This window comes from Phytophthora cinnamomi, assembly GCF_018691715.1.
Source record: "Phytophthora cinnamomi strain GKB4 chromosome Unknown Contig0, whole genome shotgun sequence".
Lineage (NCBI taxonomy): Eukaryota > Oomycota > Peronosporomycetes > Peronosporales > Peronosporaceae > Phytophthora > Phytophthora cinnamomi.
This window is the reverse complement of record NW_027150933.1, coordinates 732,586-759,505: the sequence shown is the minus strand read 5'-3', so window position 1 is coordinate 759,505 and position 26,920 is coordinate 732,586. Positions and strand designations below refer to the sequence as shown.

The 26,920-nt window shown below is 53.6% G+C and overlaps 7 protein-coding genes across 9 annotated transcripts; 4 read left to right on the top strand and 3 right to left on the bottom strand.

The window, feature by feature from the left end:
• Positions 1 to 125: 125 nt before the first annotated feature.
• IUM83_01854 (CCAAT-binding transcription factor) lies at positions 126 to 915 on the top strand (the record flags this gene model as incomplete). The annotated part of the gene is made up of 3 exons (XM_067925739.1): positions 126 to 296; positions 469 to 534; positions 601 to 915. 3 exons carry the CDS (start codon positions 126 to 128, stop codon positions 913 to 915), a joined length of 552 nt encoding a protein of 183 aa, XP_067801119.1.
• Positions 916 to 1,044: 129 nt separating this feature from the next.
• IUM83_01853 lies at positions 1,045 to 3,233 on the bottom strand (the record flags this gene model as incomplete). 3 transcript variants are annotated; one of them, XM_067925738.1, is made up of 6 exons in its annotated part: positions 1,045 to 1,253; positions 1,329 to 1,523; positions 1,587 to 1,770; positions 1,852 to 2,045; positions 2,129 to 2,293; positions 2,372 to 3,233. In XM_067925738.1, the coding sequence occupies 6 exons, from the start codon at positions 3,231 to 3,233 to the stop codon at positions 1,045 to 1,047; spliced, it is 1,809 nt and encodes a 602-aa protein (XP_067801121.1). The 3 variants fall into 3 exon arrangements, with proteins under 3 accessions (XP_067801121.1, XP_067801123.1, XP_067801122.1); XM_067925736.1 differs by having other exon boundaries at positions 1,659 to 1,770; positions 1,852 to 1,967; XM_067925737.1 differs by lacking the exons at positions 1,329 to 1,523; positions 1,852 to 2,045 and having other exon boundaries at positions 1,659 to 1,700.
• Positions 3,234 to 3,392: 159 nt separating this feature from the next.
• Positions 3,393 to 5,526, top strand: IUM83_01852 (uncharacterized protein; the record flags this gene model as incomplete). The annotated part of the gene is made up of 7 exons (XM_067925735.1): positions 3,393 to 4,148; positions 4,216 to 4,265; positions 4,353 to 4,540; positions 4,605 to 4,706; positions 4,775 to 4,853; positions 4,921 to 5,005; positions 5,074 to 5,526. 7 exons carry the CDS (start codon positions 3,393 to 3,395, stop codon positions 5,524 to 5,526), a joined length of 1,713 nt encoding a protein of 570 aa, XP_067801120.1.
• Positions 5,527 to 5,750: 224 nt separating this feature from the next.
• IUM83_01851 (WD40/YVTN repeat-like-containing domain) lies at positions 5,751 to 7,648 on the bottom strand (the record flags this gene model as incomplete). The annotated part of the gene is made up of 9 exons (XM_067925734.1): positions 5,751 to 5,814; positions 5,873 to 5,965; positions 6,040 to 6,093; positions 6,166 to 6,371; positions 6,435 to 6,655; positions 6,733 to 6,813; positions 6,888 to 6,984; positions 7,083 to 7,204; positions 7,267 to 7,648. The coding sequence occupies 9 exons, from the start codon at positions 7,646 to 7,648 to the stop codon at positions 5,751 to 5,753; spliced, it is 1,320 nt and encodes a 439-aa protein (XP_067801138.1).
• Positions 7,649 to 8,412: 764 nt separating this feature from the next.
• Positions 8,413 to 10,123, top strand: IUM83_01850 (ptype atpase; the record flags this gene model as incomplete). Its single annotated transcript, XM_067925733.1, has 3 exons — positions 8,413 to 8,473; positions 8,590 to 9,921; positions 9,996 to 10,123. 3 exons carry the CDS (start codon positions 8,413 to 8,415, stop codon positions 10,121 to 10,123), a joined length of 1,521 nt encoding a protein of 506 aa, XP_067801137.1.
• Positions 10,124 to 10,227: 104 nt separating this feature from the next.
• On the top strand, positions 10,228 to 22,558 carry IUM83_01849 (Tetratricopeptide repeat protein 6; the record flags this gene model as incomplete). Its single annotated transcript, XM_067925732.1, has 5 exons — positions 10,228 to 10,315; positions 10,414 to 11,699; positions 11,760 to 11,809; positions 14,991 to 17,867; positions 21,433 to 22,558. The coding sequence occupies 5 exons, from the start codon at positions 10,228 to 10,230 to the stop codon at positions 22,556 to 22,558; spliced, it is 5,427 nt and encodes a 1,808-aa protein (XP_067800813.1).
• Positions 22,559 to 25,389: 2,831 nt separating this feature from the next.
• Positions 25,390 to 26,583, bottom strand: IUM83_01848 (uncharacterized protein; the record flags this gene model as incomplete). Its single annotated transcript, XM_067925731.1, has 2 exons — positions 25,390 to 25,608; positions 26,101 to 26,583. The coding sequence occupies 2 exons, from the start codon at positions 26,581 to 26,583 to the stop codon at positions 25,390 to 25,392; spliced, it is 702 nt and encodes a 233-aa protein (XP_067800835.1).
• Positions 26,584 to 26,920: the final 337 nt, after the last annotated feature.

Here is a 26,920-nt window from a genome sequence, read left to right as displayed (position 1 = left end):
AGGTATGTCGTCATGTTCACCGCCAGACGCAGGAGAATCGCGTGTCTGGGCGCTGGCAGTGGCAGTGGCCATGCAGGAGACGCTGACCGACTCTGTGCGCGTTTGTCTCCCCGTCTTCTAGCAGCATGGAGGACACTACGAGCACCAGCACGGACACGAAGCTGGTCTTCACCGACTCGGACGCCGCCACGACGCCCAACGACACGCCCAGCGCCGCCGCCGACGCGTCCCAGGCAGACCTCCAGGCGCAGCTCGCGCTCTTCCAGCAGCAACAGCAGCAGTACATCCAGCAGCTCGTAAGACTCTCGGTTTGCTCTGTTATTGAGTTGGAGGCTGACCACTTGTTGCTCTTGTTGCTCGACGCTTCTGCTGCTCTAACGCGTGGTTTAGATGGTATGAAGGGGACTTGTATAATGGTATAGAGCTGGTTATTCTGTTGCTGACGCTGATGCTTCGCGTGTCGTGCAGCAACAAACGAACAGTGAACAGCTCCGGGCCATGTACAACTCGAGCGCCATGATGCAGCCATACATGGTGAGACCTCATGCAGAGCTATCTGACTGTGAAGCGTAATACCTAACGGCGTTGCTGTTGTTGTAGCTGTCGCAGTCGATGTTCCCGCGGCCGTCGACGCCCAACTCGGCAGAGGCGACCGAGGAGGAGCCGGTCTACGTGAACGCCAAGCAGTACCACCGCATTATGATCCGTCGCCAGCAGCGGGCAAAGCTGGAGGCCAAGCTAGGAAACCCTCGTCAGCGCAAGGCGTATCTGCACGACTCGCGCCACAAGCACGCTATGCGGCGGCCGCGTGGGCCCGGAGGTCGATTCCTTACCAAGGACGAGATTCAGGGGTTGAAGGACGGCACGATGGTGTTTGAAGACTTGCCGCGGAAAGCTGCGCCGAAGCAGCAGTAGACCGGTGTGGCACAGACGCGTCGGCAAAACGCAACTCCAGATAGCAGCGCACTCATCGTATTTGTATTCCGTGACGTAAGTAATGAAGCGGAAACTGCATGTTCCCCACTGTAGCGACCAGGGTGGTAGTTATTTCTCCAGCGCACGGACGTATGCCACTTCACCCGTCTTGGATACAATCAGGCCGCAAGGCCTTGTGCGCTGCGGCTTGTCCTCGAGTCCAAGACTTGCCCAGATGCGACGATTTCCGAGTGCTGCCAACTGCGCGCGCTTCGCAGCAATCGTCTCCTTGTCGAAGTTCTCGAGAGGGGCGTAGATACTGTTGATGTGCAGGTTGTCTAGCAGCACGAAACAAAATGAAAGATGAGTTTGGCAGATTACAACACACTAGGCATCGTAGGAATGCAACGTACTGTTGTCGGTAAGCTCGCCAGCCTCTTCTTCCTCTCCTCCGGCACCATCGTTCTTTGAGTCCCGTTCAAACGAGTTTGTGTGGCGCAGCGATGGAGACTTGTCCGGTACGGAAGTTGCATCAACAATCGATGAAGGCGGTACTTCAGGAGACGGCGGAGCATCATAATCGTTTCTCCTGTAGGAAGGTCGTTGACCTGAAACCAATACTGAGTTAGCCCCGAATGACAGAATCTGCTCACAAAGTAAGGCTCATTCACCATAAGTATTCTTGGTCGGTGTGCACGAGCACGTAGAATTGCAAGCACAATGCGAGAAGTGGCAGAATCGACCACGCTGACACACTCCCTTGTTCTGGAAGTCATAACACACGCCTGTGCCGGGTCCTTGACTCCCACCTGCTCCACCTCCACCGCGCTTCTTTTTGCTAGGTGGAGCAAAGTCCTGCTGAGTTCCGGGATACGCGTAACAATAGGTCAGTCCTTTCATGTCGAAATATTACAACGACAACTCGGGGAGCCTTACATCGGACGTCGTCGGGGTGTCATGACGACTCTTCTGCTGTGACGATATCGGCTTCTTGCTTGGATCATCGGGGAAAAATCGCTCGATCTCTTCGAGTTTGATATCCTCGCCAACCGCTTTCTCTATCATCACCAGGAAATTGCGCTCAAGCGGCATTCCGCGGTCTGGACGGCATCGAATAAATCTCCAGCCACCTTACATTTAGACGATTAACATAGATACTGTGAGGAAAAATGAAGCACAAGTACACTTGCAGTTCCACATAATTTTTACGTACCTTTTCGCCACCCAATACCTCGCTCCGTAGCATTAAACTCCGTGCTGCCAGAGTCCCATGTGCTTTTGTCGTGTGACGGGATATATGTGAGCCACTCCGGGTCATAAACGCACTCCACAATGCGCGACGACGCCTTCTTGTCCTGTCGAAAGGCCTCGAAGTCATCTATTACAGTTCATTCCACGTGCCTATTAGCGCGGATACAGCCAACCCACAAGAAAAGGAATAAAGGCAAAAACTCACCTGGTGCGAAAGTGATCCAATCATGGAAGACCTGGGTGCGTTTGTCATGGATCACGAGCTTGAAGCCCGGTTTCGGCGGCCGGCCCCGCCACTCCACCCCCAGTTGAAAGTCAGCAAACAGCATCGACGTCGGCGTCCAATGGAACAGCCCCTTGGAATACCCTGGCGTGTAGGGCAGCAGCACGGGTGTGAACACCAGCCCCGCATTCTGGCGGGTCTGCGAAACTCTGGGCAGAATACTGCGGATCACGTGCCCCACGCGGTTGATCGGGTACATGGACTGCAGCACGAGCTGGAACATGTCGGGCGGCTGGCCCTTGGGCGGCGGCAGCTGCTTGCGTGGCCCCACGACGTCGTTCTGGATGAGCTTGAGGCGGTCCTGCAGCTTGGAGGTCATGACGGGGCTGCCGTTGAGCGCCAAGATGTCGTACAGCAGCAGCGTGAGCACCGACTTGCTGCCGTCCTTGTCGCACACCATGAGCCCGTCCAGGATGGTCCACTGGTGCGGCACGACCGTGTTGCGGTCCACGCCCGGCTGCAGGCGGTCGGGCCGCACGGGGCAGAAGAGCGCCACCTCGCGGATGTCGTAGTTCTGCGAGACGAGGTAGCAGCGGCCCTGCACCAGCAGCGCCAGGTAGCGCACGCCCACCGACTTCTCGCACACGAAGTACGGGTGCTCGCCCACCTGGTGCTCGTTGCCGCGCAGCATGGTCTGCGCCACGTTGAGCGGCGCGCGGTCCAGGTCGTTCCAGCCCACGATGGAGTTGATCTGGCGCTGCAGCTGCTTCTTCGTGTTCACGTGCACGGCCTGCCCGAGCTCCACGGGCACGCCCGCGATCGTCTGCGTGCCGGCGACCGCCATGAGGCGAGGAGCTACACTACACCAACTTTTTTTTTGCAAATGGGGGACGAATTAGGAGCCGAATTACGGTAAATCTCGACGCATACGGTATCGTTGATACGTGTATCGAAATGATGGCGGCGTAAACTTCAACAAGCAGCTTATAACCGTTTTGGGAGCATGAAGGACAAGGAGAAGGCGAACTCGGGGGAGCACCACTTCCTCATCAACCCGCTGCACTCGCAGTATGAGGAGGAGCTGGACCGCATTCGGACCGAGGGCGACCTCACGCTGATCAAGGTGCAGACGGAGCGGAAGAAGCTCGTGGAGCTGGAGACCAAGCTGGCGGAGGCGCACAAGCAGCTCCGAGAGCGGAAGAAGGCCGCCAAAGTGGGAGAAAACCCTGCGGAGACTGCAAAAAACAAGGGCCTGTTTGCTGCAACGGTGTTGTCGGCCCCGGCCGGCAGCAAGGAGGCTGCTAAGCTGCAACTGCCCACGATCCCGCAGGCGGAGGAGACCAACGCGACAAAAAGACCGCCAACTGCTGCTGCTGTTAGTGCAGTAGCCAGTGGCAGAGTGTTGCAGACAGAGGAGCGTCTGAAGGTCGCGATTGCAGAGCGCAACGTCGAGATGCAAAAACTTCGGCATGCGATCGACGAGACCAGACGAAAGAGACTTGATGCGCTGGCCGCCGAGAAGGAGATGATGGAGGAGATCCAGCACGACGAAGAAGACGTGAAGGCAGCGCAAGCCAAGGTGGCTGAATTGAAGCAGCAGGGGGTGGATCTGAAGAACGAAATCGCGGCGACGGAGCAGAAGTTTGACATGGAGAAGCAGGCGTTCCGCCTGGAGCGCCAGCGATTATTGGTGGAGGTGGAGGAGATCGCGAAGACTGAGAAACAAGAACTTCAAGATCAGCCTGTGCCAGTGTCGCATGTAAGTGTGCGATGTCTCGCATTCTTTGCTGCTGAAGTTGACCTTACCCGGGCGTTTGCTTTCTCAGAAATACAGCATGTTCCACAACAACATCGTTCATCGCCGAAAACACGCGAGGTGCGTTATAAACTCGATATTTTTTCTACATAAATGCTTGTTGCTATGTGTTGAGAATGACGCAATTGTGGAGCGAATGCTGGCCAGGTCGTGCAAATGGAAGAAAGTCAATTTGGAACAAAAGATAGTGTCTTTTGAACAGAAGAAGCGCGTACTCGACCGCATCGTAGAGGAGACAAACGTGAAAAACTTGAGCGAGTTCATTCAGAAGTACAACGAACAGGAGCGCGCAAAGGCGGATTTATTCGCTCGGATTGAAGTGCAGACCACAGCAAGTGCGTTTTGCTTGATAGAGACCACTGTGACTATATGGTTTTAACCATTCTATCATACCTCCAGATGCTGCACTTAATGACTCCATAACTCAGTTTACTGATGACATTGCACGACTCAGTGGAGCCGAAGAGACTGACACTACGGACGACGGTGAGAAACCTTCGGGTATGTGGCACTCTTATAACAAGTTGTGCATGATTTGCCTATGAAGTAACCGAATTTTGTTATCACAGCTGAGCTTCAAAGGCTCCTGGACGCAGACGAATTTCACATCAAGCGATGGGTGAAGGACGCAGATATATTTGCTAAGGCGTGCGTCATTCATCTGAGTGGTGCATACACACACACCATGTGCTTCCACTTACTCTTTATTTGTTAGGGTGAAATACCTTCGAGATCCCATCTACGATATTTACAAGGAGTTTTTCCCGAACGACCGCAATGAAGACGTGTTCGACAGCAACGTAAGAAGTCTCTAATGTTCTTTTACCGGGGTCTCCTTCGATATTCATCACATTTATATTCACTATAGGCAACACGAGAATCAGGTATGATGCGTCGGATCGGAGCTATTGAAGAGCGCATTATGCAGTTCATCATGGCCAAGATACTCGAGGAGACGGAGACCTCTGCTTCTTCAAACGACAGCGATACGTTGCGACGCTTGCGGCAGTACCAGGGAAGAAGAGAACAGCGCGACTCAACAAACCTCCCACTTTCCAAGCTCTGCGGTGTCGAGCCTCCTTCCACGATCAAGGCCGATAACAATGCACAACGCTCCAAAGATCGAGACGTCCCCGAAGACGAGGACGACGATGATAACGACGACCCAGCAAAGGACGTAACCGTGATGCATCCCGACGTCTACCGCCAGAAGCTCAACGCGAATTGGGCAAGTGAGAGTGGAAGCGGGACTTCGACCGCTACAGCGATTACATCATCTAGTTCCCCACGTAAGAACGCCACTACATCATTTAATCTCTAATGTCAAGTTGAAGTCGCCTGCATCCCACGAAGTATCATTCACACTAGCTCACCATAGTGACCTCCATGCCAGTGCCTCGACCACGTTATGATCACCTGGAAGTTACGGCGTAGGTTGTTTGTGTTAAGTTAAATCTCATAATGTAGATTCACGCTGGTTATGCAGTGAAGGATACTCCTTCGTTTTTCACACCGATCTTCTCCGCTATTGCCTATGTGACCGCGTCACCACCCGCCACTTCCGCTCCCGAAGACGTTGTTGTCCGTGTATACTGACACAATACCCATGCTGCCACAAAATAATTGTCAGCACCACATCAATTCAGCGCGACAAGCAGGCCACGTACTTGTCAGAGACTGCTAGGTGGGCTCCACTTTCGAAAGAGAAGTCGCCGCTGGTTTTGTAGGAAGTTGCGGCAATCTGGGTCGGTTGCTGCCGCCTAAACATCACGATCGCGATAATACAGTCAGCGTACAACAACATAAATAATGCCAGAATGAGGTCATTACGCACAGCGTGATGTGGTCGATGCTGTCGGCCGTTGCAGTCAGCTCTGCAGTTGAAAACCTGGCATCAAATCAAGCATGCAATCCACTTGTCAAAAATGACATCAAACAAGTAAGTTAGAATTGCTCGTACCCGCTGCGACCAAACATCGCGAGCTTGGTGCCAGAACGTCGGATCTCGCCGATCGCCGTCAGCCTCGACTCTACCAGTGAAGTGCAAAATGAGTGTCGAGGCAGGCGGAGGTCCAACATCGCGACGTAGCCACTCTCGAATCCCAGAGCAACACTAAAGTCACTAAGGTATTCGTGCGCGAACAGCCCACCCAGCTTGCCAACATGCTGCAGAATAGTAGATCGTTAGTTATGCTGAACTTCATAGCAGCGGAAGGTGAACAAACGTACCAAATACTTGTGCAAAGGAACCTGTAGCTGAGGCGACGGAACGCGAGAGTCTGCGGCTTGGAAGTCGCCCCCGTCCGTGGTCCAGCTCACCTGCGAAGCGCCCGCAGGCGACCACCGAACACTACTTACGACGTCTCGTGCGTCGTACTTGGCAATGGCCGTAGAAGCCATAGGGTCTGCCGTGCTCCGGAGATCGGTGACAACGACAGTCTCATCAAACCCTGGCGCATGCGTGATGAAGCCACCAAAACCATTAGTCAGAGCGAATAAAACAATTCAATAGGAAGCCCACACTTACCCCCAGAAAGAACGTATGAGCTCGTAGTGTTCGAGACGGCCAACTCTCGAATAACATCGGAGTGGACACTAGTAATTGGTTCTGCGAGAAGCAACGGCTCGTGAGGTCCATTCGTGTGTATAAATGTGTCTGGGAAATCAGAGATGCACTCGTACCTTGCACTCTGAATGGCCCAAGCTGAATCAGCTGGATATCGTGGCCAACAGCGGCGATAGCGACGTGTGTATCAACCCATTGCAGATCGCGAACCTCCTAAAAGAATCCAAACACTGGCGACGTCAGTATAGGACTTACAGACTCAAAAACAACAGCCTCTTGTGGCACACCTGTTCTACTTGTATATGCGTCACCGTATCGCTTGAACTCAAAAAGTTCGTTGTGAAAATACGGTTCTTTTCTCCTAGCTCCGTACCCACAAGCTCTGTTCCCACGAAAAGAACTCCATCCTCGCGGGCGATGGGCTTCGACAACGCTATCACCACGTACACGTTAGCGACTCGAAAAATATTAAGAAGGTGAACCAATAACTCATACGGAATGGGGTGCCATCTAGGCGCGTGTCGACGGTGATGTAGTAGCTTGGGGTTGAAAACGCAGAGTTTGTCGTCAATGGCAGCAATCCACTGCTGATGAGGCTGGGGGTGTCGACGGCGGGCTGGTAGCTCATCTCCTGGTTATAGTGCGGGTCCATGTAGCTCTCTAGGTCCGGGTGGGAGTCGGCGATGATATCCCATAAGGTGGCTTCGCTATCTCCATCACTTTCTGTAGGCGCATTGAGCACCGTTGTATCCTCGAGGTTCGTGTCATTCTGCTCCAACGCAGCAGGGACTGGCGAATGTTCACTTTTTGTCGCCAGTGCAGCCAGCGATGCCGGTGAAGCAGGCGGGGGCGAGGAAGTAGACGATGAGGCTGACATGACAACAAATTCAGAAATGAAGTTCAGATTACTAGTTTGTTGCTCGAGGTCGGACCCCGTCATTCCATCACCGTAGCCATTAGTACTGTAGTGATGAAACACCTTTCCCCATCTATTACGAAGTAATAGTTCTGACAGGATAACCGGACCTGTGCAGCAATCAAATACATTAATTGGTCAGTTGATCGATTCCGTCAAAGCCAATGATAGAAGGAAGAAAAACGAGAGAGAGAAAACTCGCCCGGCGAACGTCATGGTGCATTTTGGAGGGATCACGAGCTTGAAAGCCGTGCAGACGTGTTGAATAACGTGGATCTCGTTGTGTTTGGTCTGATGAGACTTAAAAAGTTGTCAGGTTGGGAGCCGGTCGGGCGCAAATTGCCGGGAGTGTCCGCAGTATTGTGTTCCTTTGTTGAAACGTGCTCGCTTTTTGAAAGTAGTAAGAAAGTGTATCTATTTTATAACATCGTTCGCTTCAAGTTGCATTGCATGACTTGTTGCTGTCGATTGAATTCTACTCAATTCCAATCGGGTGCATTGGACCCGTGAAAGCATTGAACGTGCAGCACGAAGCAACAACATAATCCGCATCCACATATTCTTTTTGTGATTCGAGATCGAGCAAGCAATGCAAAGAAGCAGTGCGCAGTATTGGCCCAACCTCAAAAAAGGTCAAGTTGAACAGGTGTACATGTCACTAAATACCGCATCAAAACCCCATCCTAGTGACCTTTCCACTGTGCAGCAAAAGTCTGACAAAACGTATGACGGACAAGGTCAAGCCGGAGGCTGCGGCGGACGCCGCGGTCATCCTCATCTCCGACGGTACGACTGCGACTCCACTGGCCCTCATCTGAAGCACCAGTCTCTTCACTCTCCACACATACCCTTCATACCCACTAACGTCGCCTACTTCCTTCAAAATTCCCATTCAAACGCAGACGAACATGACAAGCCCAAGAACTCCACTCGACCTCGCCGCGCCGCCTCCAGCGCGCTCGCCAGCGTCCTAAGCGACAGTGACAGCGACAGCGACAGCGACGTGAAACTGGAGGAGATTCTGAGCTCCGTGTCCTCCGCGACCAAGTCTGACGCCCCCAACAAGCTGGCAAAGGCCAACAAGGCCAAGACGCCACCGCGCCCTGCCAGGAGCAAGAAAGCGCGCAGTCGCTCCATCGCTGACTACTTCTCCACGCCTGAGAAAACGCCGGACAAGGCGGTCAAGCGCCGTGCAACGTCTGGGCCATTCTCGACTCCCCCAACCAACCAGTCCGGCGGTCTGAAGCCCATCACGCCGTCGTCGACGCTCCAGTCGTCCATGAACGCGTCGCTGGTGTTCGACATGGTGACATCGCTCAGTACGAACGACCCGGGCGTGGCGATCGCTACGCTTCGGAGCATCGTGGTGCTCGGCAAAGAGTATCCGTCAGATCTGCTCTATGCTGAGCTCATTGACCGTATCCAGAGCCACGAGGCCATAGCGTACAACGACGCAGTGGCCATCTACGCGGCGCTGGTATTTGTCTTCGACAAGGCGGCGTCGTGTAGCTGCGACTTGACGTTTCCTAGCCAGTGGGAGCCGCTGGGAACGGCGTTGCAGGAGGTTAGTGGGAATGGACGAGTTGGAGACGACGGACTGCCCAAGAAGGACGAGAGCTGGCGGCGAAATCTGCTGGTAGTGCAGTTCTTTATCTACTGCTTCCAACAAGATTTCCATTCGTGCCGCTCGCGGTATGAGCGCTTGGAAGGAAGGGCGTGGGTGCAGCGGACCCGGTTGTTCTTGCTGCTGCAGAGCGATGGCGCCAGCGCGTCGAGCTCTGCGAAGGCTCGTGCCAAGTCGCGCGCCAAGTCTAACAAATTGCGCAACAACAACTTGATCTTCCAAGCGATCGGTTGGTCGCTGCAGTTGTGGAAGCGAGTCTACGATGAGAACGGCAAGCCCAAGAAGAAAAGCGCCAACACCGACGAAGATGGAGATGCCAAGCTTTTCCTGCAGCAAGAAGGCGAGCAAGCGTGTCTGTCGGTAGTTCGTCTGATCGAGATGCTGTATCTGTGCACGGACCAGCAAGTCAACGCCCTGCAGCGAATGCAGGTGGGTCTTGCGGAACTGACCCAGCCCACACGGATCAAGTTCTCTCAAACACTCCAATCTCCTGCCTTGAGGACACAGTTGGCGACCACCATGATCGGGTTGTCCAACAAGTCTCGGAGCAAGGAAACAGAGTGGTACGAATGCAACGCTCTTGGCCGTGTGCAGCTCGCTATGAACCCCGGTACGTGAACATTTTTTGATATCGAGCTTGTGATGCCTTGCTTCAATTGACAACTATTGTTTTCTTGACTGCAGACACAACGAGTGATGTCGCGCACACGGACGGCTACTCCTGGTCTCACTTCGACAGCTTCGCCAACCTCAAGCCGCAAAGCAACCTCACCAAGCTGCTCCAAGAAATCTCGCGCATGCAGTCCCAGTAGTAAAATGGCTACACTTTCATATTACGATCACTATCATCTGCAATTCCCCCGACTTAGTGACTGGCTACACACAACGCACGACCTGATTCCGAGGACACGATAGCATGGCGTGGGGAGCTCCTCCCGCTGCTGCTGCAGCGCCCGCCGCGGCTCCAGCGGCCATGACAGCCAACAACGCTCTCTTCCTGATCCGTAAGCTGCACTTTGCCGCCCTCGCCGCCTCCCACCGCCACCCCTAGCTAACGCTACAGCGCTCTAACCTCTCGTCTCCCCCTATGATACATGTACAGTGCTCGGCATGTTCCTCATGGCCACGCTGCTGCCCGTGCTGGTGGCCACGCTGCTGCGCCTGCTGGCGCTGGTGGCCGCCGTGCTGCTGGCCGCCGCGGCCACGAACCCGTCGGACCAGTCGTTCGCGCTGTGGGTGAGCCAGCAGAGCGAGGCGGCCGACCTGGTGCCGGACGCGTCGCTGGGCGTGTCCAAGTGGTTCTCGGCCGTGTACCAGACGGCCAAGGCGCTGGTGCGCAACGAGCCGCTCGCCTGGCGCTTCCACAACGCACTGGCCTTCAGCGTCGTGTTCGTGCCGTCCAGGGAGCGCTACGCCTTTGGCGTCTTCGGCACGTGGCGCTGGGCCGACGAGTCCTCGGACTACGTCAAGGCGCTGTGTCGCGCACCGTGGGTGGGCAAACTGTCCAGAGGTGGAGTCGCGTCCTGTATGGACAAGTATGTCGTGACGGGGGCGGCGGCCACGTCGGAGAGGGACGACGGTGCGCTGAGACGCCGGAAAGCCGCAGGAGCGACCGCGGGCTTCGATGTGACGGAGGTGGAGACGGAGAGTCACCGACAGATCAGAGCCAAGGCCTTGCAGTGCAAAGTGAGGAAGGACTGGAAGCAGGCGGCGGCGCTGTTCCTCGAGGCGGCGAGAGCGACGGGGGCCTTGCTGCTGAGAGCCAACTACGAGCTCGAGGCGGCCTGGTGCACGTTGGAGGAGGTGGACACATACCCGAAGACACAGGGCGAGCTGGTGCGTAGTATTCGCAACGCGTGTGATGAACTGGCCTCGGCAGGATACTTTGACGAGGCGTCGCGTGGGTTGTCGGAGCTGGCGCTGAGACTTAAGCGCAGGTTCCCAGCGGATTGTAAGACTGCGGAGCTGGCGAAGGAAGTGGCGGAGTTGTATGTGCAAGCCAAGAACGTCGCGGAAGCGGGCGGCAGTGTGCACTGTGCTTCGGAAAATGGATTGTGGGCGGCGCGCGTGTATGCTGATGCTCGCTTGTGGGCATCCGCGGAAGGGTGCTTTGAAGCGGTGGGGGACATTCGACGTGCCAACACGCAGTATGACCTGGCGAACGAAGCTTATGGCAATGCAGTGCTTTGTCGCCTTGGTCAGCTGGACATTGCTGGCGCCGAGCATATGCTCAACCGATTCACGGAGCACATGGGCGAGACTCACCGCCCAAGCGACATGGATTTCTTCCTCTCAAGTTTACTGAAAGCGTGCAGCAAGTGGTCTCCACATATTCTCGAGACTGCCTCCCAGCGCTATGATTCGTCGCACCGACTGGCGCCATGGCAGGTAAGACCGCCATATACTTTGCTTGTGTTAGTGCTGCCACTAACAATTCTGCATTTGCAGCGGAAATGCATTGCCAATTTGCAGGAGAAGATAAGCAGCGTCGACTTGCGGTAACTTGCAGATGCAGTGGCGGGGATACGGTAGACAAATGGAAACAAAAAATTAGATGAATAATTAACCGCGAACCAGAACGCTGTTCCACCTTGTACAACCGGCGTTGCTGTCCTTGCACAATACGTTTTGTTGGAGATCGAAGACCAAGGCTAAGTACCCAGACATCAAGACTGAAGTTTGCCGACTTACTGAAAATGTTGTGGTCGAGACCCTTGATAGCTGAGAAACGGTAGGAAACGCTTACTGCTGCAGCTCAAGAATGCCTACCAGGTGACATAAGTCAGCAATGGACCCCGTGCTTAAGCGGCGCCCCCTGCTATTCGACGTCCGACCAGCGCAGCAGCGACCGCCGCTGGGGGTGATTACCCAAGAGGAGAGCGAGAAGCTGCAACTCAAGCATCGAAGACCTCGTTTGTTGGAAGATGATGGCTATGAATGTGAACGTGTTGCAGAAGACGATGAAAATCAAAGCGGCGAGCCTATTCTGCCCGCCGGAGCTCTCCCTGCCGTATTCAGCCCGCGCCCAATGAAGAGACCGTACGTCCCGACCCCATCGGATACGCCGAAGTATTTCAGATGGAAACCACAGCCGATGTCCCCGCTGAAGCCTCCTCCTGTTTACCCGCAGAGTAAGCCTGTTGCACCTCCCCCGGTTGTGCCGTCTCCAAGTGCCCAGCGACGGCAAAACAGTTGGAAAACTGCGGTTGATATTCGGGCGCCGGAGCTGCTCGGGGATGAGAATGTGATCTCTACTCCACCATCTAGTAGAGGTAGAGCTAGAGACAATGAATTTGGTTCCGATGACGCCGCAAATGAGTCGCAGGTGGCTCCATGGAATGAGGAAATCGCATCAGCCAGCGAATTCCCTGCTACCCCGGAAAACAATCACTACCTTTTCGATGGCCCAGTGATGTCACGGTCAGAACTTACAACCCCAGCAGCCTTAACAAAACCATCAACTCCAACAACGCCAGCAATGTTGTCCAAGCCTTCAACACCAGCAATACCGTCGATGCCGTCAGCTCCAGCAAAACCGTCTGCTCAAAACCTGGATCACGCGCGTATAGCGACCCCAGTCCGACCTCCTAGCGAGTCCACTTCTATTAGGCCGAGTAGCAACCCGGGCTACGCCGATCCTACTATCGTGATACCATCTACAGCCAACTTGCAAGTCTCCGGAAGTAGTATTGGAGGAGCTGTACTTGATTCCCATCCACCACTTTCAGAGCCTGTTCAAGGCACACCACCGATTCGACTACAGCCTTTGTCACCTCCTTCCTCTGCATCCGGAAAAGCAGACGAGCAAAATGGGCAAGAAACTTCTCAGTCCTCGCGCACAGCGGATTCAATTCCACTGTCAAGTGTATTCGAAGCTCCCGTTGCAGAAGAACCACAGTCATTTGAGAAGGAGTTACGACCAGCTAAACCAGAACCAGTTGATGACATGCTTGCAACACCAATTGTGATCCGCAAAGCAGGAGATAAGCAGTCCGGGGTTTTTACTCAGCACGTTCTGCGTGGTGTCATCCTCCGAAAGTACCTGCACGTGAGTAACATCGCGCGAAAACTCCGGGAGACCGAGCAGCATGTCCTTCGAGTGTCCGCCATGGTTCCATCAAGCGGCGGAAGTTTAGGGAAATCGTCAATACCAGCTATCGCTACTAGCAACAGTATCCGGACTCGGAAATCGTCGCTAGAGCGCGTAATTGACAGCGTGACCGAGGATGTTACCGAATCAGCTGGGGGTCCGACTACAATTCTCCACCGGTTAGCGTCTGTGGATAAAGCTATTACCCAAACTGCACATCGGATGCGGCTAATGTCCAGCGCGAGTATCCCAACACTAAATGCACAAAGCTTGGCTAAGGGCACCTCATTACGCACTATTGGAGAAGGAAAACAACTCGCTGCCCCCGTGCAACTCGCTCCTCCCAAGGAAAAATTGCAGCGGCGACGGCCATCAGATATGTCGGGTATAAACGAAGACGATGCGGGGGTCATCCCTGTGCGGGCAAAGCTGGACCCCACATCGGCGCATATTATGCGGATTTGTCGCCATGTCATCGCGAAGCGAGCCATGAAGTCGTTCTTGCGCCAAGAAATGTCGGTGATTACACAAACTGAAGCGGTGTTGCGCGATGACGCTACCTTACAACGCCGTCCGGGCTCGTCGATAAGCACTAGCCGTGGGTCCGATCGACCAAACTCCCGATCCGCGACAAGTGAAAATCGAGTTCCGATCAAATCTATGACATCCGACCTTGTGGAGAGTTTGGCCGCTTACTTAAAGGAAGGTGACCAGCACATGACGGTTGACGAGTTGTTCCTGAAGGCTTTACTAGCAGAAGCAGAAAAGGATTGGAAGCGCGCAATCTTGTTGGCCTCAGCATGCGCGATTATCGACCGCGAATTTATTCTGGCTGCGTTGCTCCGTGCGCGTTGCTGTCGTCGACTTGGACTTTGGACACAAGCGATTAAGGATTTGAGCCACGCCTTGCTACTGCGTCCGGAGGACCAGCGTCTCTTTCTGCTGAGGGCATGTCTGCATAGCAAAATAGGGGACGCTGAGAATGCGCTGGCAGACGTAAATCGCGCACTGGTGCTGCATCCGCAGTACACTGAAGCTTTGTTGCTGCGGGCTGAGATTTTCCATCGAGGATGCTCTATCGGTGCAGCTTTGCAGGACCTGACGTCCGTGCTGGCACTAAACCGAAGTTGTTGGCGGGCTTACTATGATCGTGCAACATTGCGCTTGCGCGCTATCGAGGGAGAGGAACAAAACCTAGTTTATCATTCAGAACATTTGCGTTATGAGGAGCTGCTGGCAGCTATTATCCAAGACTACGTGAACGCACTCCATAAAGGCTGCACGCTAGTAGAAGTTGTGGAGACTGTCGGCGATCTCACGATTCGCCTTCTAGAGTTCACGGGGGATGCAACTGTGCTACGGCAAGTTATCCAGAATCTCACGCGGTTGCTGCATTTACTCGTTCTTGATCCAGGTGGTGGACTCGGCAAACCAAGGACCCCAAAGACCCCGAGTAATAACAGTGGCTTGGGTGGAGCTTCCTCATCAGGAACGGGAGATTATCGCTCACTGTCTACAGTGGATCGCGAACTCTTGGTAGCCGCTATCTATGCTCAACGTGGACGGTTGTATGCGCTCTCGAACGACAGGGTAAATGCGATGGAAGACTTTGATCATGCTGTGGTGATGGAGTATCACTATCCTGTCGCTCATTTCTATCGAGGCGCCTTCGCGACATTGCTGCTAACCAAGGACTCTACTGGTGCCGCTAAAGATGCCGAGACAGCCGCTGCACATCATGCCAACAACATGCAGCACCTTTCACGGTGTCTGTCCTTGGATCCCACGATCGCTGGTGCGTACACAGTGCGGGGCGCATTACATTTGCGCGATTTGCGCTTCAATAACGCGTTGCAAGACTTCAAGGCAGCAGTGGCCACTGACCCAACACTGTCCGAGGTCTGGTTGCAAATTGCATTGGTCTACCTGAACAATTACCACGACTGCGAAGAAGCTGTGAAGGCATGTACGAGCGCGCTGGCGAACGACGCTAGTCTGGCCCGTGCCATCTATCTGCGAGGTGAAGCGTATACGCGCCAAGGTAACACGACGGCAGCACTCCACGATTACACTCGTCTTACAAGATCTCATCCAAATGACCGCTGGGCACACCTGCTGCGCGGAAGGCTTCTGCTGAAACTCAAAATGGCGCGACCAGCCCTGTACAGCTTCATTTGCTTCGTCGAGCAAGTCATGAAAGACTCTCCATCAAGTCGTCAAGGAGAGAGAACTCCTGTGGATGCTAAAGCTGCCAAGGATGGTAAACCCAAAGCTGATGGCAAGGGGGCTTTACTGCTGTGCGGTCGAGCATATCAGCTTCTATCGCGTTTCCAGAGCGCAGTACTTGCGTTCGAACAGGCTGTCACAGAGAGTCCTACAAGCGAAAACTTGGTGTTGTTATCCGAATCGCTTCACTCGCTTGGAGACACTGAAAACTCGCTGCGTGTGAGCGATAAAGTGGTGAATACTGACCCGTCCAGCTTCCGCGGATATGCGCGTCGGGCCCAATTGTTCGTATCGGTAGGGCAACTAGCCAACGCCTTGGCCGAATATGACAGGGCTATTTCGCTAGCTCCGAAGGAGGGACGTGTCTACTATGAGCGTGGTGTAGTGCACATGCAGTTGTATATGCGGTGGCGAGTGGCATTTCAACTGAACGTTGCTTCTACTACTGCTGGAACGGCGCAGAAGATGACTCGCTCGCAATTCGCACCTCAGCTGACAGCACGTGATGTAGAGAAGGATCTGGGAGCAGATGCCATGAAAGATGAAGCGCTGATACGCAAAATGATGAAGCAATTCTTTGTAGGAAGCATCACCGATTTGTCCAAGTGCATTCGATTGGAACCCCTTCTTGCGGACGCGTACGTAGATCGTGCCGAACTAAACGCACTTGGTGAGGAGTACGATCGTGCTTTCCGCGATTTGGAGACTGCAACTGAGCGTCAGCCCAAATACGCTCGTGCACATGTAAGTCTGGGCGTACTGAAATGTCAATTCGCTGCGTACGCCGCTGCTATTGAGGATTTCGACAAAGCTATAAAGCTCGAAGCAGCTGCAAGCGCGGAGACCCGTGCATATGCTCTGTTCAACCGTGGTGTGGCCTACCAGAAGCTGGAGCTCTGGTCTCAAGCAGAGAGGTCGTATAACCAATCTATTTCGCTATTTGGACGAGGCCGCGATGTCGCTGCTCACCGAAACCGAGCAATCGTGCGTTGTCACCTGGGAAGTTTTGATAGCGCATTGGAGGATCTGGAGGAAGTTCAACATAGTGCGCCGGATGACGACGAACTACACGGGGCATTGGGGTTCGCGTTGCTGCAGCTGAATCGATACGAGGACGCTGCCAAGCATTTTGCCGCGTATGGACGACTGGGCCGTGACACGTACGTTGACAGCGGGAACGCATACTTCAACTTGGCCACCAAGAGCGAGACACATCTCGAGCAAACCCAGCACGCAGCGTACCTTGAACGAGCTCGACGATTTTACTTGCGCGCTGCACGACTTCAGCCGTCGAATGTTGATGTACGGCTGAACTTGGCGAATTGCCTGCGCAAGGAGAACTCGTTGCGAGCCGCAATCACCCAGTGCGATGTCATTTCACGCGACCAGCCTCTCAACCACACGTGCATGGAGAGCAAGGCGCTAGCGCTGTTCCTGCTTCCAGGGCGAGGGATGGACGCTGTCGCTTGCATGGATGCCGCTGTGCGCACTTGCGTGTCTTCCTCCGCTAACCTGGAAAACATTTTTTACGCTTTCTCGAGTGGAACTATTCACCGCAACGCCTTGGAGCGGAAGACCATCCGACGCAACGGACCACGTCGGCTATCGAGAGGCATGGTAATAGCTCCGACCTCACCGGTTGATAGCAGCAATGCTACGAGTGCTGCCGCCACTCTTTTAGCCCAGATGGAGACGTCAGCCCCGAAGGTTCATCTCACAGGCTCACATGAGCAGATGCTCGCTCTGTACATGCTCAACCGGGGCATCATGCTCGAGAAGATGGGGAATTTGGCGCGTGCTCGCCAAGACTACAGCGACGCGTTGCACTTTGACCCGCTGTCGGTTCACGTCCACGTGTGCTTAGGCACACTCAGTCTCCGGGAAGGGAACTTGGAGCAGGGAGCAGCCGAGTTCCAGCGTGCACTTGAGTTGGACCCGTCTTCCGGAGTCGCGCACCTCAATCTGGGTGTTGTTTGTTTGAGTCGCAACGAGTTGTCTGCCGCTCTCGTCCATTTCGACGCTGCCATCTCAATCCTCCCGCGCTGCAGCTATGCGTATGCAAACAAAGCAGTGGCATTAGCCCGCAGTGGTGACGTGGGCGGCGCCGAGCTGCACTTCAAAAAAGCGATCGACGAACTTCCGTCTCGGAAAGAATTTTATCTGGCACGTGGTAAAATTGTTGCTCTACAGAAGCGTTTACACGACGCAATGGTCGACTTCTCGACCGCACTATTCCTCGGGTACGACGGCAAACTTTAGGTGCCGCCGTACTTTCCTCGTTTTCAAAAATCAATTCACTATACCAACTTTTTGTCCTTCTAATCTCGAAATTCGGGTCGTGGTCGAACATTTTCACGTGGTCTTGGCTGAGCACGAGCCGACCGAACTCGTTTCAACGTCTCTCCCGTGTTCATGTTCGAGTTCATTCGCATGTACATGCTCCCCTTTCTCCCCAATTTTGCCGGCGCAACACGATTTTTCAGGTTCGAACTCTTCGTCCGGAGAAGGGGGGCGGATTTGCCACCGGTCTTCACCGTAACTGGTGTCGAAGCACGATTGGCTCGGGTCGATCGGCAACACTGCGATTTCTTCCAAATTTTCACCGACCGAGTTGCCGAATTCATCTAAACATGCGCAACCCGAAGGTTGCACGACCGACACCGGAAAGACCGACACCGGAAAGATACTCGCGGAAGCACCACTTAACCGGGGCGAAGGGTTCCGCGGAGACGTCGGAGGACTCTCATCCTCCGTCTCTGTGTCCTCCCCATTGAGTCGCCAGCTGCGACAGCGGACGATGCCCACGCCGAACCTCGCGCGGTTGACGACCACAGCTCGCCTCCGGCTCAATGGGGGGCGCTGAGGGGGCCGTCGACGCGCCGCGGCTGCGGGTCGAGGCGTTAGTGCCTCGGCCTCCTCTTCAGCTTCAACTTCGGACGCTTCTTCTGGTTGTTGCTGATCAACTTTTGTCGCGAGTTGAAGGGATGGCGAAAGGTTTGGCAAGCCGCTCGCTTTTGCCTGTTTGGCGCGAACTTGCACTTGCACTTTCACCACCGGGGCGTCGAACACGTCGGTCGGACTGCTGAGAAGTATGGTGCCTGACGACTTTTGATGTTGCTTGTTGCCGTCGGTTGAAGAGTTGCCGGAGCCCTGTCGCTTTAGCACTTGCTTAACCCGGGAGGTGTTGACCTTGCGGCGCCGCGCTGGGGTCTGCGGCTGCGCCTCGCTGTCAACGCGACGCTTGCGCCCCACGAGCGGGGAACTCGGATAGGGCGACGCCATGTTGCTGGCGCCGAGGTCTGTGGGTTGGCTTGGCAAGTGGCGAGGGCGGGGGAGTCAGTAAATGGGAAGTTAGGCAGAGAACACCATGCGCGACGATGCACACGTACTTGAAGGTACTGCACAAAGGTGTATGTAAAACGCTAATTATGCATACATCGTTGTGCAATTTATTGCCTTGAGGAATGTATAACCATGTGCTAATTGAGCGAAAAAGTATACGTACCGATGTTATGGTACAGATTGAAGCCGGAACTCACGATTTGGCTCCGGAGCTTCGAACTAGAAACTGGAACTCGCGCAGCAAGACATCCCGACTACTACTTAGTAGCCGAGCCGAGCCAACGCGGTTTGAAACAAGGAGACGACATGTTGTTTGGGTATGAACGTGAGGAAAAACTCGTGAAAGGGTGTCTGAAAAAGCGTGCGCGGCCTGTTCTAGGTACTTGAGTTACAAGTACTCAAAAACAGTTACCTAGAACTATCTGAGTGCGACAAGACGGTATGCAAGCCCGGTACCGGTTCTCTAGATTTTACCCAGAGTGTTGGGTGCAGGTGCAAATCACTCTATAAACGCATATGCCTGAATCACTTATAAGGTGATAACAGGATAATGTATCGGTATGAACCTGCTAGATTTGATACCGATATTGATAGTATATTTATTATCCAGTTGCGTGTTGCTTGAGACTTTCAGGGTCGGCATTCGCGTGACAAGTACAACCTGGTTGCTGTTTAGCGCTAACGTTCGCGTAACATGAGGGGAGGGGGGGGCAGATATGTGCTAAAGTAGTAGACGCACTACAAATATATCATCTATTATCACAGCACTCTCTCAATCGAAGCACTCAACTTCAACCAGTAAACGACAAATGTCAAAGCCCACGGTTGATCGAATGATGCTCGGTCCTTTGCGCCGTCCAATGCGTCCTCCTAACCCACAAAAAACGTAATGTTATGTCGCGGTAACCTGGGCTAAGACGATGAACGAACTCTATCTGATGGAACGACTCACGCTGGATTTCCTACAATACTTCAAGAGGTACTGGCAGAAACAGAGTGTGCAGGTTAGAAGCAGATCTTACTGTATGATGAAATCCAGAGCTTCTCTGTGCCAGACACGCCGGCTCTTCTTGCTTCGCGCACACCGATGATGGTTTGTTTATTTGCTCGCAATCATTAATGATTACGAGTTCTCGTTCGCTATCCACAATCCTGAGTTTCGTATGCACGAGCAGATCTACAAGCCACACGATCGGGACGACATCGTGTAAAACAAAGAAGAGCAATCAGTGCCGTATCGTCGTTCCAACTCGATCCCTTTGCTCATGGATCACTTTTGCCTCGATGGGATCAGGCTCGTGAGAACTATGAGGCCAACGGCTTTGATGAAATGATGGGGTTAGCGTGCTCCCTGCACGTGCTCGACTCAAACAGGCATATATTCCGGAATACCATATTACATCACAGCGTGCCACGCGGAGGCGCATCGCTGTTGGAGATGCGAGTTGCAACGTGCGGCCTACAAATAGGTAGAGGAGCGATTTTAATTCTGACACGACTTTCTCAACTGACTCTAGACCAGATGTTTATCACGAGCGTACCACAAAACGAAGATTAGTCACAACAGCGCAAAACGAAATTTGATTGGTCAAAAATACAAGAGAGTACTTCAAGCTGGGGGTTTTCATCACCTCCATCTAAAGGTGCACGAACAGCAAACGCACGTTAGGTGTCCGCAGCTCGAGACGTAGATAAACTTGAATAAAATTAAAAACATCGAAGTATATGCGGGTAGAGCTACTGTACAATACAGTACCGTAAGTTGCCTCTGCGTATAACTGAACGTGTATTTACTCCATCAGCCTATCTTCTACGATTTGGTTGTCTACGCGATATCAGATAATAACGATCCCGCTGATGGTGAAGCGGAACCAGCAAAAACGTGGATGTCCGTACATTCTATCCCAAGAATTCCACAATACAATACTGCTGTGGAAATTACCCGGGACAAACCTAGAGATGGGCCTTCACGGAGCCAACTTGTCCTGGTGCAAAGCTGTAACTACGTCTGCGAAGAAAGCGACAGCTTCTTTAATTTCAGTTGGAGAGGTTGGCTACTCACAACCGCGTGTACGTGTCCCATCATTTTACTGTTCGTGAGCGTGTCGGTTCTCTGCTTGAATTTGTCTGTTCGCGATAACAATTGTTGAACCAGCAGGTGTTGAGGAATTGTTCGTGCAAATCTCACCGCTGTCAAGCTGCGTTATCGCACTATTCTACACGGATCCATTTGGCGAACGAGGCAAAATGCAACACATGTAGAGGCAATGCTGCAGGCCAATCCCGAACAGCTTCTTGCGATATTGTGCACCCCCATTACAGCACGCTGCAAGCGAACAGGCGACCATCGCGCTTTAATCCGTCCGACCTTGGCATCATTTCCGCTTTCTCCACCATGGCGTCGCCTCGAATTTCCACACGACACCTTTTGATCGCTGTCGTTGTTGCGCTGGCTGCTTGCAGCTCTGCCACGTCGGCCGCGAAATGCACCATCAAGCGGCCCACGCCGTCAGCTCCTTCCGCGACGACGGCCCCGGGCGTCTCGTTCGATTTCCCTGACACTCCAACGGTGACGGACACCCCCAACCAGCAGACGACGGACTCTCCTATTCAAACAGCAACGGAGGCCCCGGAGACACCCGCGACAGGGTCCTCTGAGTCGAGCAACGGCGGTACCACTGGTTCACTTCCGACGAACCAAGGATCAAGCAACGGCGACACGACTGGATCACTTCCAACGCAAGCCTCCACGGAGGGATCAATCGCCCAAGCCCCGTCATCTGGAAACTCCAGCGGCCACGCCACCTTTGGCGATGTCACTTCGGGCAGCGACAAGTGCGTCGTCGGCAACCCGAACGCCTACATCTCGACCAAGGACGTGGACTGGGTCTGGACACAGCGAATGAGCAAGAGCGTCCCGGACTTCAAGAACTACATCTTCGACCAGCTCGTGACCAACAAGGGAAAGCTTTCGTACTGCGTCCGCTGGGACAGCACGAACAAGCTGTCGAAGTCAGTGGCGTCCAAGTTCGAGGCCATGCTCAACCGGCAGTTCAAGGCGTGGAACAAGTGGCTGATCGGGTATGATTGCTGGCCGTTCGAGCAGATCGACGTCAAGATCGTGGGCTGGGCGACGCGCGATGCCTCGCTGTTCGGCTGGAGCGACGACTCACTCGGCACGATCTACACGGGCGAGAAGGACTCTGGTGGCGTTCCGCAGTGCCCTGAGGCTTGCTACAAGCACAAGGACTTCGCTGCCAGCGCCGACACGAGTGGCTGCAAGGGCGAGCCGTTCGACATGTCGTTGTGGCCTACATTGGGCCAGGGCGGCGGCGCCGGTGGCGACTGGGGTCAGCGCGTCGATGCGGACAACATGTTGGCGTCCATTGACCAGGAACAGCTGACGATTGTGGCTCACGAAATCGGCCACGGCTTCGGTCTCCCCGACTTCTACGAGACGACGGACCAGCCTAACGAGAACTTCCCGGTCTGCATCATGAAGGCTGGCTCTTCGATGACAGTCACCCCTGGCGATGGATGGATGCTGCGTCGTGTGCTGGAGCACGTCAAGTCCCGTTACAAATTTTAGTGTGGTTGTCTAGTTGGACGACCATCAGTTAATTCCGTAGCAGCCAGTGGTAGCTGAGCTTTTGGTCGACGTTGATGTGAAGCAGAATACAAGTTGTGCCGTTGCATACTATAACATAAACTACGCGTCAAGGGCAGCTTCCGACTTCTCGACCGATTCGAGCTAAGTTAGCTACCGTCTTCGACGATGGCGTCTATGACGGTCCTACTACTAGTATGTAAGATCTGCATAGCATCACTCTGGGGCACAACGGAACCGGGTGGTACACGAAGGCGGACAAGTATCCCAAGAGAGCAGCGTACGCGAGTTCAGTGAGGCAGCAGGGCGGCAGTTACGTGCGCTGGCTAGACGCGAGCGGCGAAGGCGGACCACAATGATCCAGAGCACACGGTTCCTTCTCTGCTTAGTTGTGTTCGATAGCCCCCTCCACGAGTCACCTCGCCAAGTGGTGAGCCACGTAAGGCCACCGAGCTCTTTGAAGACACTGGCGCTGATATCCTGGCTTTGGACTTACCAGGCATCTTGCAGTTGAGCTCTACAATAACATTTCCAATATTTAGATTTGCAATACTCCAAAACATTCTTTCGCGAAAAACTCTCTTGAGAAACTCTCTTGCGAAACATAAATTACACCACAGATAATGGGAAACGACAGATCCGGCAAAAAATCCGAATTGTGCGCCAAATGGCAGACCAGTAAAATTCTGGCACTCAAAGCAGTAACAGCCCAGCCACAGTACTGCACGCCACACCAGGCAGCAAAGCGAACTACAACGGACATGAAGGCCGTGCGCCTGTTGCACGAGGAGGATCAGTGCCCTGTAGGTCGCTACTACCGTACAATCACACTTTTTGCAGCGGCAGCAGCGGAGGATCGAACGATGATCCGTAACACCTTCTGCTTCAACGAAGTGAGCCAGGACCACACAATGTACGAACATTCCAAGCTAATCATCTTTCTTGACAACAGTAGCTCGGTTAACCACGCGTAGTGTAAGGGCTGTGAGTGGATTTTCACTTCATGTTGGTACCAGGAAGAAGCCCACCTCGCACGTGGACAGATGTAGCTCGTTATCTGTAACAGGCACGTGAACAAGCTCCTCGCTTTATCTCGAGAAAATACCGTGGGATCGCGACGTCTCATGGCCTTGAAGTTGGAAGCCCTTCCAAGTAATATTGTAGTACGAGTAGCGAACGCCAAAAGAACTGGAAATCGCGCTGGTGGCTCCTTTACCTACAGTTCGAATACATACGTACAGTACTATAGTAGGCGTTCGGACACTGAGTAGCCGATTATTTCGTGCATTACGTACGGTACCAATAGGGGGACTCAAACCTTGCCTAAACGCCAATCAAAACCAGCAGTCGCGCGTTCTGATATCCAGCATTTCCGAGAACGTGAAACCAGCAGCGGTTTGGCATCGCAAAGGGGGCATTCAAACGGCGCTTGCCACTTTTGAAAAGATCCCCCCGCACAGACGGCAGCATGCCACGTGTGAGCGAGCGCCAGCGCTTACTCGGCGAAATCATTGCCGTTTTGGCTGTTGCAATTATCGAAGAGGACGACGAGGAAGAGCTACATGACCTAAGCTGTGACGACATGGCGCGGCAACTGGTTGATCCCGAGGAGCTTCCGTCGTCAACTGAGGAGCTTACCTCTCTACTCGTCTTGGTGGAGTCTCGTCGATACTTGGAGGGCCATACACGCCTTCCTATGAGTATCGAATTCCGTGATAGCGGTTTTCAGTCTCTCTCACCTAAGCAGTTCCGCCAAATGACGAGGGTTAGTCATGCCAGCTTTCTCCGTATCGTATCGGGCATCGAGTGTCACGGAATATTTCAAAACAATTCTGCTTGCGGACAGGCACCGGTGTGGCTGCAGCTAGCGGTTGCGCTGGATCGTTTGGGAAATTACGGCAACGGCGTGTCACTAGGAAGAACCCAAAAGCTCTGGGGGATTGGCCAAGGTACATGCGCTCTTTACACCACTCGTGTTCTTCTCGCACTGAAGGACCTTTCTGCTAAGTATGTCGTGTGGCCAGATAATGCGAGGCGGCTGTCGACATCTCACCGTATGGCACAACAGGGTTTTCGTGGATGTGTCGGCTTCATTGATGGTACTACTTTTCCGCTTTCCCAAAAGCCTGCAGTCAATGGTGAGTGTTACTTCGATCGGAAACATCGTTATAGTGTCAATGCTCAAGTAGTTTGCGATGACCGTCGAAGAATTATTGCGTTTTACTCCGGATGGCCAGGTTCCTGCGCCGACAGTACCGTGTTTCGCGAGATGGCAATTGCGAACAACACGAACAAGCCTTTGTTTTTCTCGCAAGGGGAGTATCTTATTGCCGATTCGGCCTACCCAGCTGATGTTGTCTGCAATACTCTGGTCCCTTCGTACAAGTCTAACATGAAAGGTTATGCGAATGAAGACTTTAACACATGCGTGGCCCACGTGAGAGTTGTAAACGAGCACACTATCGGCGTTCTGAAGGGGAAGTGGAGCTCTCTCAAAGAGCTTCGTATTCAAATACGCAAGAAAGAAGACGTAAAGAGAATTACCCTGTGGTTAACCGGCTGCGTGGTGCTGCACAACATGCTCATAGATTTTGCTGATGAATGGACTGAGGAATATGAAAGCGAGTCGGACAGCGAATTGGACGATGAAGAAAATCAAACAAATATTGATACCGATGAAGATGAGTTTGGTTTTCGACGCGAACTTAAGCGTCGCTCCATTCGGAAGGCCCGTGAGCATGGCGGAATACTTTGGGCACGTGACCAGAGAGGATATGCATGATCGTTGAGAGCGAGGCGGTCATAACTTGTGATCACTCAACCATTTTCATGAAGACTTCAATGTCCTCAGCGGACTTGTTCTGGCGAATCAGCTCAATCAGCAGAGCTTGCTTCCGGGCAGAACGCTTTTCCTGTAGCTCGTCCAGATTCTGTTGCCGCAATACAGCTTGCTTTTCATTCCACTGGCGTTTTTCCTCCTCGAGTTTAGCTCCAAGAAACTCAATCTTGGCCTCTGCGTTTCTAGCATAAGCCTGAGATTATGACATGCGCGTCTCGTGAGCAGAAGCATGTGTGGGTTTGTTGTCGGTCGGTTGAGAATTGCTTTGCGGAGGCTGGGGAGCGTTTGAGTTGGTAGTCAACATGGTTTTCTTTGCTGTCTTTTTTTGCTTGTCCTTCTTTGCTCGTTTTGCAGACTTGGCTATCTCGATTTTCGCGACTCGCTTGCGCTGTAGTGATGGCTGCGGTAGTGCTGGCTGTGGTGTAGCAGGCGTAGAGTTACTCGGCTGGACAAGCGGATTGGGAGGAAAATCATCGTCTTGAAACTCGTCAAGCGATGGCGAATTCGGTGTACCTGGAGAAAACATTGCTGTTGCAGTCTTTGACGCCAGACCAGCCATGCGCTGTGGGCGCTCAACGATGTCGTCACTTTCATCACTAATAGTGCTGCTGCCTCCAGAAGAGCTGGTGTGAGGGCTCGAGCTGGATGCATCATCATTCTCGTACGCATAGGCTAGCGCTCGGACCTTCGTTTCGGTAGGCACGCTCTCAGTGACTGTAGTGCATACAACAGCGCCGAGCTCGACCGTAGCATGCGCGTTCATGTTTGGCCGCTCACCGAAAAGAGCCTCCAGCCTGTAGAAGCACGGGCACATCTTCTCCAACTTGGTTGGGAGGGACACACCTTGACGTATCTCGGCAGCTGTTAGGCCCATGCCGGTTCCGCCTTGCAGCTTGAGCACCTCGCGAAACTTCTTCACCACGTTCTCCCAACGTTGCTGCATATTTCTTGGTTTGAGACTCTCGTATTTCTTGGTTTTGCTGCGGAGATGTGCGGCCATCTGCGTATACGCTGCCGACTTCGTGATCTTAGCCTTCCCCCCTACTGTAGTCTTCCCACTTGTGCCGTATATGCTCTCGAAGTTTGCTGGCCTCTCGATCCAAGACAGCAGAACCTTGATGTCAGCCTCCGTAAGATGTGTGTTCTTCGCCTCGTTGCTGGAGGCCATGGCGCGCCCACAATGAAAGACAGGGGGGTAGGAGGGAGGGGGCTGCGTGTGCTTAGAGTCTTTGCCGCTGGTAGGCAAGTTAAAATGTGAACGAAGGCGATACCCCCGCCCCGTTACAAGATCCTCATCGATTCTGGGCGCGAAGACCTTCGCGCGCAAGCGCATCGCCTCGAGAAGAAGATTTTGGCGCGAAACCAGCACTTTCTTGTTTAGAAAAGCGTAGGTCGGCGAAACCAGCAACCTTTCGTGGCGAAAACCAGGGATCAACCAAACGAGAAACTAGTGCTATTTTTGGCAGGTTTGAGTCCCCCTAATGGTGACTGTAGGCGGATAGTAA